Below are 14,064 nucleotides of genomic sequence, written 5' to 3'. Positions count from 1 at the left end.
TTCAGCATATCTGTAGATTTTCTATATACACTGTCCTTTTAACTATAGGGGAGATTGATACTGAGCATGTGCGATGAAGAGAAAGCTGGCAATGTGGGTGTGAGGGATGGGTGAAGAAAGGGAATGAGGGGGTGTGGCATCTCAATCAAGATTAAAACGAAACTGATAAAGCAGCATATGGACCGGATAACAAATCAAAAAGCATGTTTATCCACTGAAGGAACTGGTTAATGGAGACTGCCAGCACGTTGCCATGGAAACACTGACTGTTGGCGCTGCACCATCTCATACCTTATCCAATACATTCCTGGTTGTTGGTAGTAGTCCAAAGACCCTGATCTCTTGATGGTAAACCCGTGGTCCAGCTGAGCAGAGAGAAATGGGGCAACTCAGTGGATCGACATTAGGCTAGAGAATTCAGACTCCAGAGCAAGCTGTTCCTTATTTAGTGCATATTTACTGTTTTCACTTTCACTCTTATCTAACATCCTAAAGCTACGTACCGCAGAAGAAAAAGGAGAAAAAAAAAAAGGTAAAGAAATAAAAGAAAAAGATACTAATTCTAGATTTGGTCTTGCCAAATTAGAAGCCAATTTATTTGAACTAAAATGGAGTTTGCGAATAGGTTAGTTAATGCATAATGCATTCATTTAAAAGTCTGAAATATCTCGTTACCTCCAAAGACAGCAGTGCCCTTTTAAGTTGCACATACCAGTAATAGAATGTTATCTTTTGCAATTAAACTGAGAAGTTTAATAATAATAATTAAAAATAAATTAAATGCAGTGCAACCATCACAAGGAGCAGGCTAGACAGACTACACAAGGCTTAAATTAGACTGCTTCATAATCATGGAATGTGTAAAGATGAAAAGAATCAGGTTTTGATACCCCATCAATCATGGTAATTCATTTCTAAAAATGCGTTAACCTTGGAGAGTAGGACTACTCAGAGCCATGAATAACATTGTTTATCATTTCAGCTTACACCTCATGCTCAAAAAGATAACAGTACAAAACTATTTGGCTTAAAATTGCACCAATTAAAGTCAAAATGGAAATGAACTTAACATTGTGTCCAGGAAACTGTGCTGATATTACTTAAGGAATACAGATCTTTCAAGTTTGGTTTATCATTAGCAAAATCATGTGCATAGGAACAAAGAAAATATGCTCTTTTCCCTAGCCCTTCTGTACTGCACTAACAGACGGTGGAAACATAATTTAGCCAAATTACATAAAATGTTGGGGGGAAAAAAGTCTTGATGGAGATACTCTGGCTGCTCTAAAACTATTGCAATGATTTTCAGATTTTTGGTCTGTGAAGGGAAAAGGCCATTTTGTCCTTCAGTAAGAGTGCGGCATCTATTTCCAATACTGATAGTTTCTAATTCTAAATTCAGAAAAGCAGTTCAATGCATTTCCAGGTACTGACTACTTCAAGGGGAGTTAGAAACTAACTGCAAATTTAACTTTTTCTTGATGACTCCCCTGAAAGTGTAGAATTTAATAATTTATTCTATTTTGTTTAAAGAATGCGTCTTTCATCTTATTTAGAATTATTTAAAGGATGTTTCCTGTTTAAAACCATGGGAACCTTGTACCTAGAGTTAAATTTGTGTTGGCTTAACTACACTGGTCTGCTATTGCCATCTACTGGCTTCCTTGTATGCTGCACATAAAACACACAAAAGGAATGTTTTTCCTAAAAAGCAGATCAAAAATATTGCCCTAAAATCGAATAGCCAAAAAATAATGCAGAGAAAATGGGGAGAATCGCTCCCTAACAAGAGCTGAAACAATTCTGGTGGTGTGGAAATCCTGCCATGAGAAACCCAACTGTGGACAAGGACCCCAGGACAACACAGACAACAGATGTGAAGGGATAGCCGAGACACAGGTTCAGCTTTAAGACTTTAAGCAAAACTTACAGGCTAGACTTGGCTTCTCCTCCACACCACCCAAGAAATCCATGGCTAAAAATTCCACTTGGTGTTGGTGATTTTATTTTAAAACCAGCAGAATGCAGGACAATGACCCACACGCTGCCTGCACATTGCCAGGGTCCTCAGCCCAGGACCCTGTAAGCAGAAGAGAGCTGCACCAACTTTCTAAGCAGCTTTTCTCCTTTTCTGTTCAACTTGTTGTTTACTCTGCATCTCCAGCTGGAGTTTATTCCCATTGCCAAGACAGAGACCTCATACAACCTTAACAGCAGATTAGCATTAGTCTTTTTCTCTGTCTTAACAATGGCAAAAGTGCAAGTACCAAAGTGATGACATACAGGCTAAGATTTAACACTTCAGACAAGGACATATATTAAACGATGCTCGGTTCATACAAGGAATTACAGCACACCTTTGGATTGCAGAAGCATTCTCAAAAAGAGTTTTGTGTTCGTAACAGCAATAGCCACTGTTACTGAAGCCCAGAGGGTAAAGCCACAAGGGTGCTTTTTTTTTTTTTTTTTGTGGCCAAACCAAAATAAAAGGAATTGACATCCTTGAAGAACTGAAGAATAAAATCTACCCCTAAATTTTAAAAATTCTATTTAATACAAGTCTGGTTTTATGTTTTTACTGCAGCGCCTTTTATAAACACCATCACAGAACTAAAAAATACTGCTCCTATTGAAAAGCTGTATGAGAAACATGATCCAGCAAATATTTTGGCACATGTTTAACAGCAATGTGGCCGTTCTGACACAGACGGAGGGGCACTAGCCCGAACCATCTCCCACAGAGACCGGTAGTCAACGCCTGTGATAAGAGTTTAAGAACAGGGCAAGTAAAGTGATATTTGTCCTATGCACTCTCTCATCAGCAAGCAGTGTTTTTTAGGAACTTGCTAATTCTCTTGCTGTTTTAAAAGCTAGCTCTCCAATTAAAATTTTGCTGGCAAAGCTATGTTGGTTCAGGGGAATTTTTTCCCAGCTGACATAGTTACTCTGGCAGAACTTCTAATGATGTATTATTGCATCAACAGAAAAGTCTCTTTGCTTGTATAGTTAATTTTGTTTGAGAAATCGTTCTACTACATCAGCAAAAGAACTGTTTTGCTAAGCATGCACATGTTCATTAGGGTAGTTTGTCCAAACTGACAAATCTTTTCAAATGTGGACAAACTTGAAGTCTGGACACATGCACGAGAAGTAGGATGTCTCTGCCTTGGACAGACGGAGACAACTTTTACAGAGATTACCACACCAATAAAGCAGACATAAATCTGAACCAAAGGAATCAATGCAATTTGGACATTGCTGAAGGAAGCAGTAGCCACAGAAGTTGTATGCAAAACACACATGGCTTCAAACTTCCTTTCAGTCAAGCTGACCAGAGACACATCTTTAGGAACTTAATTTTCATATTATAGTTTTAATTGGTGCATATGGTAAATACTCCTTGAGATCTTTGAGGTGTGTTACTCTTACCACCAGAGGAAAAAGGCATATAATATCATATCATACCAATGTGAGGACAAACTAAGAACTAAATACCACATATTAGCAAGCTCTGTACATAAACAGAGTTAAAATACTCAAAATAATGATAATATTTATCTTTCATACTATTAAGTAAGCTATAGAAATATAAGCACATATTAACACATTTTCACAAACACAGACACAGATGTGTTATATAATATATAGAAGGCAACTCTATATATTATATACACAAGCACTCTCTCAAAAAGTATGTAAACATACAGGCAGGCACAAACCCCCAGTATTTTAATAGCAAGTATAGTTAGTGCATGTCTTTAGTGCCAAATAGTATGTTACAGCATCTATACATATTTTGAATATTCTAAATCTAGAGCAGTCTTTGTTAATAGGATTTAATTTTATCTTATTAGAGATTTCACAGTTAAAGGGAGATTCCCAAACATAGAACCCTGGTGACATGCATGTCAAATGCATATTAAATAGACTTCCAAATGCAGAAACAACATTTAAAGACGTTGTTCTGCTTTTGGCTTTTACATATTAAATTATTTTTGTAGAAAACAAAACTAATTTTTTTCATAAAACGAAAATTATCTAGCATTCTGAAACATTACTAAAACACTAAAGAGGTCTATACTTCCCCATTTCTTCCCATAATCAAACCACTTTCTGAATTATGTAAAAGTATTCTAAACATTTCTACTTTATAGGCCAAGTTGCAGGATCAATTGTGTCAGGATATGAAGTTTGCCGACAGAGATGATCACTAAAAATAATCTGTTAAATTTCCAAACACTAAAAAATAAAGAGAAGCAATTAAGAATATAATTAATCATATACATTTTTTCCTTATGTTTTGCAGTGGACAGATTCACTACAGTGCCTTTTTGATTACTCAGGTGTTAAATTGCTGCAAACCCTTGGCAAAGCAACTGGGGAAAATAAAAAAAAGAGGAGGGCAGGGATATTAAAAACGTAAAGGAGGCAAGGGATGGATGAGGACAGAGGCATCATTTCTTGCTTTTAAGCTTTGAAGTCATTAGCATGGAGGATTTGAGCAGTAATTCCCATGGACAAGCGTGCTGGCAGTCCATTCAGTAGGAACACAATTTCAGCTAGTCTATTAAGAACATACCTGCAGTTCAGATGAGCAATGGGTATGTGATGTTTTAGTTGTGGGAGAGTTGCTGCAGTATTATTGCTTAAAAATGAAAATAAATAAATGCTGACTATGTTAGCTGATGACCGAGAAAATCTAGGAAAAGCATGAGGAACAACTTGCTTCCATGTTGAGAACATTCAGGGTAGGAAAGAGTAAAGAAAAAAATATGAGAGAGGCACAGCTTGAAATTTTAAGTACTTATACCAAGTAACTTTGAGACAGTATCCATTTTGCTGCACAAGCACTTCACACCTGTGAGCCAGATTGCATGTGCTGAGCTGAATTTATTTCATGCTGATTTAACTCAACACTGGAGGGGCTGAGCTGAGAAACATGAAAGTGGAAACAGTACAAGAAAGTGTACATGTGCAGTCACACCACCTGCAATTTATGGAAGCTGGGAATGAACACTGAGTAATCTGATATGGGAATGGTTACGTTTAACATGTCACATTTTTAGTGACTCTTTGGAGTGTTCACATTACTATGAGTAATAAAGGAAAGCTTACAAACACAAGCAGATGTATCAAAAATGTGAAGGATGTGCATGTTACTATTCAATGGCATTAGTATGAATAATCTCTTCATATGCTGACTATATCCTGTGTCCATCTATATGTCATACACATGTTCATCTGTGAGGAAAAAATACAATAGTATGTGATGTATACTCCACTGAGGATGCCATTGAAACCACAGTAAAGCTTGGTCAAAGTTTTGGCCAAGCTTTGCTTCAGACACTCCAACACATTCAAACCTAGAATGGCTCCACTGGAATTACAACATGACAGAAGGCAGCAAGAAGTTCCATTTAGTCTTTACCCCAGTAAATACTTCTGCTGACAGGGAAGCAGGTTGTGTGTGGCACTACAATAAAATGCTGCTGCCCAGCTAAATCTGGAGTGGCTAGACTCATGTTAACCATGAAGGCAGCAGCGAGGCAGCATTGCTTTCTTTCATGTCTTCAAAGAAGAGAGGCTCAGTCTGCCATACAGATTTGCAGTTAAAGTTTTAAGCAGTTTCCACTCTAAAGTGGTGCTGTCCTGCTACAGTCACTGTGTGGCCTAAATCCATACGATGAGTCTGCTGCCAAGTAAAATGTCATGATCCCACCGTTCAAATTGTAGAATTCACTTTGGAGTTAGGTCCACTGATCTTCTGGTGAAATATGGAACTGTGTGCTGTGTGTACAGTTATATCTCCTAGGGCTGTTAAATAACAATGTGACTCACAAGGAGAATTTAAGGAGAAGCTGTGCAGGATACCAGTCTAACTATGCTTATATTAATTCAGTGCTACAATTATCTAACCTCTCTGGTTTCCTTTGGTGTCCTAAACACATAACTGTCTGGTGGGCACATAAATCTGTTTCATCTGTGTATTTCAGATGCTTACTGCTATGACAGAAACTCCAGCTGCTGTGCTGTTCGGCTTAGGGCCTGTGTTGAAATGCTTCTTTATCTTCCCAGCTACTGAGAGCTGATGTTCATTCTCTGGAAGGCCATCATCCTGCAGACAAATAAAGCAAAGTGAAACTTCAGAGAAGAAAGATGAAAAAAGGATTTGTGAGGTGATTTGGATAGGTCATATCAATATAGAAAAGTTTGCAAAATCCTTGTATTAAAATATGGGTCAATCATTGTCTCCATCAATAGACTTAAGGTACTTACAAGATGAAAATAATATGGCACCAAGCAGTATCTCTCTTCTTCTTTACCCAATATTTTCTGCTCAAACTTTAGGCAATGTTCATTAATAATGGTTAAATATTTCATTTTTCTTTCTACCATATCTTAATTACCACTACCCGGTTATTTTTCCGCCCATTAATATTTCAGAGCCTGAGGATTTCAGATGTGCTTAAGATTCTGTTTACTCACCACATAAATTTAATGATAATGACCTCAAAAGTAAAAAGTATCCAAGATATTACAAAAACAAGAGGCTGGGCTGGGACATTTTTCCTTTCAGCTGAGACATCCCACTTTGCAGAGCAAACCTGGATCCCTGCACCAAAGCAAGCTAGCATCCTCCATGCTGAGGAGAAACCCCAGCAGAACAAATAGAGTTTGTGGTTTTGCACAAGTCCACTGGCTGAATTCAAGCCCAATAAAAGAGGAGGCTTTTTTAGATATTGTAGAAAAGAGCTTTATGCCTGAAAAATGTGCAAAAAGCCACTTCTCAGTGAGACCTCCCCATTAGCAGAATAGGCAGGATTTCAGGCAACATATATGCAGAATAGGTGGAATAGGAAACGAATGTAGAAGAGGCAAAAATATACAGGGTATCAGGTCACTGTCCCCATGCCATAGTCATCACTAACTGGTGCTGCATGGTGTGTAAATAAATAAACAGCTGAAATAATTCTTAAACTCCACTTAGACAAAATCCTAGCAGAATAAAGTCAAACGAGACAAGATCAGAATAGTGAGAGATGACAGGCACTTTCTTATTTTTATTTTTCACACATTACGAGTGCCCTTAAAGAGTTTCAGAGCTGCTGCAGTAAATCACGAGTTCAGTGAGCATATGGGAATTTTAGGGAGGTTGGTAGGGTTTGTTATTTATTTAGCTTGGGGAGTTTGTGTTTAGAGATCCCTTACTCACCCCTTAACAAAATGTCTCAGCTGGCAAAATATGGTCAAGTGCACACAGCTGCAAAACACAAAACAAAACAATACAACCCAGTAGTTGATTATTGTCTAGCACTGGGGAGTCCTGGCACAGTGGTACATGACCCCTAAAAATGACCTGCTTCCCATTGACCTTGCCTTTCCCAGCAGAAAGCTAGTCTGTAAAGTGAACTCCTCTTCACAAGAGGAGGGAAGAAAAATAAAATCATTCTCTTGGCTTTCTTGACATAAAAGTCTGCCAAGCATTCATGTCATCTTGTCAAAAGACCAAATTACAGAGAAGACAATAGTTACCAAGACTGTGGTCATATTTTATTGGTGAAGCACCACACCCACAGTTCCAGTGGCAACACACCACAGATGCATAGTTTGGACTCCAGCTTTTAGATGTAATACCTTCCAGCTCAATTCAAGATGCAGCATAGGGATATATCAGAATTCCTCTATTGTTACTAAGTTTTTATTACTACTCTTGGTTCCACCTGATGTTTAGTAGTTCTCTTTTATTCAAACGTGCTTTATAAACGAATCAATATATATTAAGCTGGCTCCTGGAATTCAGTGAACAATAAAATAGATAGCTATTGAGGGTAAGAGATGACAGCTGTTTAACTAAATACAAAACAAGCTGCTCTGCAGTTTTAAAAGGCAAGAAGTGAAAAAAAAAAACTATCAAATATCAAATTGATCAGAATCAGCAAGTTAAGTTACAGAATTGGAGAACAGTATAAACACTGCTGACAAGAATTCCATTGGGTTGCTGAAATTGGATGGATGTCAAAGCCTGAAGAGGTTAACTGCTCCTTTCCCCTATTTTAAGTCTTTGCTTTTGCAAGTGGGTTAGGACCATAGAATTTCATCTCAATGTTAGCATTAATCACAAGATTTTTTTAAAAGGTGACCAGTGACTTTTGCTGCTCCATCTGGGAATTTTAAAGAGTTATGAGCTTCAGAAGATCTTGACTGCTAATAGTCTGAAAGAAGAGCTCTCCTGTGCACACCTCAGAAGCTGAGCAGCCAAAACAGTTTGAAAACTCTGTCCCAGGATTTGAGTTTTCACATGGACAATATAAACAAAGTTTTGGTTTTTGTTTTGGGGTGTTTTGGTTTTGTTTTTTGTTGTTTTGGTTTTTTTCAGGGTTTTTTTTAATCATCTGAAAAATACTTTTCATGGTCTATTTTCAACAATTCAAGATAAAAAACAATAAAAAAGAGGCACAAGGTCTTGGAGTAATTCCAGTAATTGATAAAAACTGGTTTCATATTTGCATTGTTCTCTGTGGCAGGAGACATTGCCACTCAAAGTAAAAGGAAGTGTTTTAAAGAAGTTCAGGATTCCCAGACTCCTACTGCCCTGAAGCACTTAGATCCGTTTCACAAGATGGTCACAAGAGCTTTACTTTCCAGGTCTAAAAGCCTCAGATGAATAGATCATTATACAAGTAACAGCAGGAAATTAGAGTAAATAGACGTGCTGGAAAAGCTTTTGGACACTGTTTCCTTTAAGGATTCTAAGGAAATTTTTTGGTGCAGTGTCCTAGGGTGTAACCAAAAGTAGTGCAGCTGCAAAATAAGGAATGTCTTTTTTAATTAATTTTCTTACAGATGTTTAGCTTTTTGATACTTATTGCTTGGTTATTCATTTCTTTTGCACACAAATTTCCAAGGCAGACATAGTGAGGGAAAAATATAAAAGCTCCAGGTTCTCTAATTCTTTTTAGATGCCATCTTCCTCCTCCAGCAACAGCACACTTTTTATATTGATTATTTTACCAGAGAAGGATTTACAGAATGTGAGCCTTTCAGCATTCACTGTTCTGTGATGTATTAGGAAACACTTACTACTTATACAAAAAAGAATGATTTCGTTCTGTAACTTGTTTCAGGTCATCAATAACATTAAAGTTTAAAATGCCAGGCCTCTTTTATAATTCTTTGACTTTTCAGAAATCTTTTAACAGGTATAGACTTGGGGTCCTTGCTGTAGGGGAAGTATAAACTGATGGATTTGTTTCCAGGTCTAAGTGTATTGCATAGGAGAGATGACTCCAAATAAACTAAATGGAGGGGGCAAAGAAGTGCTGCTGAACTGCATTTAGAATTCAAGATCTCCATCTGTGGCAGTGGCATGTAGCCAACATCTTTTCAGGTTTTGTTTTTTTGAATTGAAAACAGCTGGGATGTTGTTCACATTGAAACTGCTTTACTGGTCTGACTCCGACCATAACAAGTTTTGCAGTTTTCAAGAGGATTCCAGATATTTTTATAGCAAAAATTTAAACTGAAATGAGGGCTTGCTCCTACTGAAACTGTCAAAGCACATTCCAGGAACCTCAGCAATTTACCAAGTAATCACATAGTAAGCAGCTATAAAGTAGAATGGTTATTTACAATCTACAAAATGGTTTTATACAGTGTAAGCAGTTACAACACTTCTATCAAAGGTTTGATCAAAGAGAGAAAATGTTTCTTAAAATTGTCAAAGAAAACACATGCCTGCTTTTCAAGCCAGCTGTTCTATCTAGTGTTTTAGCTTCAGATTTAACACTCCGTGAATTGGTTCAAAACTGAAATAAGGGAAGTGTTGTGGTGAGCTCTATCCCAGCTGAAACTTGTAGAGGAAGTAAACTCCAGCATTTGACACCATGGAAAAACATTTAACCAGGTTACCTGTGATAATGGAGTGTAGGTGAAAATTCCATGTGCCATTTCTTCTCAGAAAGACAGTATTCACATACTTGTTCCAGTAATTACAACCATAGATTACAGAGCCTTTTGTGAACAGGGATGAGTGCATTAATTCCCTGTCCTGAAGCTAGGAAAATGAGGTCCAGGGAGGCTGTAAGACAGACTTGAAGCTGATCCAGCGGATGATGGCAGAGGGATGTGTAGCTGGATCTGACACTGTACATTCTGCCTCTGTGTATCGAGCTGCTCAACCTCGCTTCTCTACTGCTACTGCCCAGACACACTTCAGGGAAGTGCCCCTTCTCATGGAACCATTTAAGCACCTGTTTCAACTCAGCCATGTTCTTATTTCTTCCAATGTGAGCTAGGATTGTAGTGTCATCTAGTTAATTTGATACTCCGTATTAAGTGCTTCCATGTGCGATGCTTTGAAATGGGAGCAATGTTTGGAATGTGTGAAAGCACTTTCCTGAACTGGTCCTGATGCCTTAAGTTTTAGCCTTCATATTTTTCAGATTCTGTGCTGCCTAGGTGTGTAGCTCTGAGCCCCATATTAAGTGTTAGTGAGTTCTCTTCACAGAATAGGTAGAAAAAACAATCCTTTTCCAGTTTGAGACAAGGACAAGCTTCAGGCCTAAAAAAGCATAAACGGAGAGAACAACAAGGAGGGTGGAACTTCATAACCTGAAGCTATAATTGGACAATTAGCCCAAATATGCAAATAGACCAAAACTTACAAAACTGTGAAACCTCATCACCAGTCATCCATTTTTTTGGTGACCGTTTTGGGTCCATCTTGCTTGTAGCCCTGGCCAGGTTCTTGTACTGGCCAAGGTATATCCTTTAGGGCCTTTTAATAAATGCCTACTTTATTCCTTCAAATCTGTCTAGCCTTTATTCTAGGTCAGCCTTCTCAAGGCATCAGTCCCAGTGCTAGACTTTTCCTCCCAGAAAAAAATATATGGAGGACATAAGAGAATTCAAAAGCAGTTTTGATCTGCATTATGAACTATCCTTAGTGTAATGATGAAGATAAAAATACTGATTTGTTTCAGTTGTTAAAATCAGCAGAAAAAAAAAAAATACAGAATTGTCATAGCATATTTGTTTCTCTTACTTATAGATAGAACTGCTACAGGTTTTGATCGCAAAGAATTATTACCAGCATAAAACTACAAGTGCAGCAGAGCTAGACCAAAGATGAATTGATCACCACATGTTGTTTCTAACAGTGCATCACCGTCACTCTTTAAGTAGTATAACTAGAAGTATACTTGATAGAAGCAAGCAGATCTTGAACTTTCCCTGGTATACCCTCTAGTTCATGCCAACCAAGTACTTAAGAATTTTGTGAGCCAAGAGTTCTATCCAGACCACTATATTTAAAAAGCACCAATGGGATCATCTTCCAAAAATGTATTAAATTCTCATTTGTGTTCATTTATACCAGTTCTCTAGACACCTTCTGGCAAAGGGTTCTGCAAGTTAACTTATTGCACAGAAATTCAGGAATTTGCCAAGGCATTTGGGTAACCAGAGCTCAGGTTTTCTAGCAGAGCTCTGGAGTGTTAAAAGTCTTTAGCCCTCAGCCCTTCTCCCCTGCTATCCTCACCAGCAGGTACTGCTGAGGGCAGGGAAGCAGATCCTCACGTCACTTGCACACCACCACCACCAGATTACTGCCAAAGAGCTGCACCTCTCTTATTTTATACATCACACTAAAATAGCTTTCTAAAGCACATCATGGTGTAACAATTTAAAACAAAAAAAAAAAAAGTATCTGGGGGAAGCATTAACATTTCAAACACATTTTCAGAAAAAATGGAAGATTAGTGACCACTTCCTTAAGCGGTGTAAGCAAGAGACATTTCAGTAATCTCAGCAGCAGTGTGCAGGCTGACACTGCGGTACACTTGGCCTCCCTGTGGCTTCTCATCAGTCACTTCCATCTCTTCCTCTTCAGCACTCCAGAAATCTCCACACGTCCTCCTCCCACAGAGACTGAGAGACCCCTTGATCACCATAAGGCATTATAAACTGTGACAGAACACTATGTCCAAGGACAGCCCCTGGCACCAAGGAAAATTAATATTTCAGCTGCTTGAATGTCATCTTCAAAATGAAAAGATTTTCATCAGATGTTGTCCTGGATGCTTGCACTCATCATACACCACAGAAGGGCTCTGCATGTTAATAGCATTCACAATTATAAAAAAAAAAAAAAATAAAAGAAAAGTAGTTCAGGTAATAAGGGAGTCCTCCAAGTTTAAAGCATGTACTTGGTAAATACTTAGCTGATCACTACTAGTCTGACTGTTTGCAGGACACTTTCATTAAAAAAAATTAATATCTGAGGTGACTTAACATTTGAATTTTTAGAACAGTTTTTTAGTGAGAAAGGGATTTTGGATACAGCAGCTTAGGGACTGAACAGAATTCCAGGGAGGACTGCACACTCAAACTTGCAACAAACAAAATGAAGCATTATTTCTTCTTCCTTTATTTTTTTCACTGTTCATCCCAATTGTGCTTCTTTTCTCAGTTGTTCCTTCTGAATTGGAATATAGATTGTCCCATATTTTTATTTTTTGTCATCCAAATATTTTAAAACATGTTAAATAATCTGGAATAATTGACAAATCTTAAATACCATCAGAAGCTAAATATGATTCTAAATGTTTCCCTGTTCCATCCTGGATCAAGTAGGCTTAACAGTAGAGACTGTATTTCAGTAACTCTTAATCATGACTGTGAGATTTTTGAGTCCACCTGATCTCAGGAGAACAAAATGCGTCACTGAACCTGCAAGCTGAGTGTTAGAGATATACATTTATCTAATAGGGTTTATATTTGTTGAAAGTCCATTTCAGAGAAAATGTAGCTGAGCACACCCAAAATAGTGAAAACTCCAAGGTACACAACACACTGAATCAACCTGTAACCCAGCTTATTTCCACTTAAATCTGTGGCATCTTTAGAATGTGCTGGCTCCCAAAAGGGCATAGCAAGGGCTTGAGAGATAAAAGCCCAAAGGTGCCAAATTGCCAGAAGCATCTACAAATCTGAAAATACTTACATTAACCCATGGATGCTCAAGAACTTGCAAGGCTGAGAATCGCAGATCTACATCTACTTGAAGCATCATTGTGATAAGTTCCTGATAAATCAAATACAAGATCAAATTTGAAGAACACTTTTAAAGAACAAATCAATATTTCATTCACTTAAGAACCCGTTAACTGATTTAGTAAGAGTTCTCAAAGAGAGAGTGAACTACCAACTGCAGAAATATACTAAGATTATTCAAAAATTAGAGAAACTATGAACTGAGAAACTCTCAGCTGAACTTTTAAGTCAATAACTGACAGTACCTTGAAAAGCTAGAAGACAGTTCTGAGTTACAGTTCTGAAGCCACTGTTTAAGAGAAAAGCACTTAATACATAATGTGAAAAACAGATAGTCCCATGAAATTAGGTTAGCTTCCCATTAAGAAAAAGCCAATTCCTCTGTAGGAAAAGAAAAGCCAGCAAATATGGTTTTACTTTAAACTCTTGTGTAAATGACATAGAAGATATTTTAAAAAACCCTCAACACTTAAAACCATTATTTTTCATCCTCTAATTTTCTCTGCAATTACCTAGATTATTTTATTCACAGAGTGGAGTTCATGGAAACAGAATGGCAATAAGACAGCAAATAAAGGTACATCACCAAAGACCAAAGCTAGTAATTCTTAGTTACAAGAATAACTTAGATGGATAGGCTAAGGCTTCAAACCAGAAATTGTAGATAGAACTATTTGGCAGAAGAAGTTTCACAGGAAAACCCACTGGCAAAGGACTTGCAACGTTCCCACTAATGATGCTATGAAAAAATGCCTTCTACAACACAATAATTTGGTTTAGAGGACTTCCAGCTCTATGATTGTATCTCATTCATTAACCTCATTAGTTAGCAGGCTGAAATGCTAGTCCTGACCACCCTCCACACACCTGTAAAAGCAGGATGCAGTTCTCCAAGGAATGGAGATTCAGACCTACTCTCATTACCTGCATCCACCTCAAAATTTCACTTTTTTTTTCCTTGTGATTAATCAAACACTGTCACGCTGAAGGAAACAGGAAGACAGTTTTTCA

General features: G+C 37.7%; 1 protein-coding gene across 2 annotated transcripts in view; it reads right to left on the bottom strand.

The window, feature by feature from the left end:
• The window catches only part of DCLK1 (doublecortin like kinase 1), a 235,011-nt gene that overhangs the window by 9,789 nt on the left and 211,158 nt on the right, over positions 1 to 14,064 (bottom strand). The window contains exons 15-17 of one of the 2 annotated variants that reach the window (XM_086881571.1): positions 13,004 to 13,084; positions 6,002 to 6,115; positions 292 to 365 (exon numbers count right to left, since the gene is read on the bottom strand). In XM_086881571.1, coding sequence (XP_086737697.1) covers positions 292 to 365; positions 6,002 to 6,115; positions 13,004 to 13,084 — 269 coding nt within the window. The remainder of the gene's footprint in view (positions 1 to 291; positions 366 to 6,001; positions 6,116 to 13,003; positions 13,085 to 14,064) is intronic. The other variant, XM_086881570.1, reaches the window with a different exon arrangement.

Source organism: Cyanistes caeruleus, chromosome 3 (genome assembly GCF_971803275.1).
Source record: "Cyanistes caeruleus chromosome 3, bCyaCae1.hap1.1, whole genome shotgun sequence".
NCBI lineage: Eukaryota > Metazoa > Chordata > Aves > Passeriformes > Paridae > Cyanistes > Cyanistes caeruleus.
Note: the sequence above shows the minus strand (reverse complement) of the source record. Positions and strands in the feature narration are given on the sequence as shown.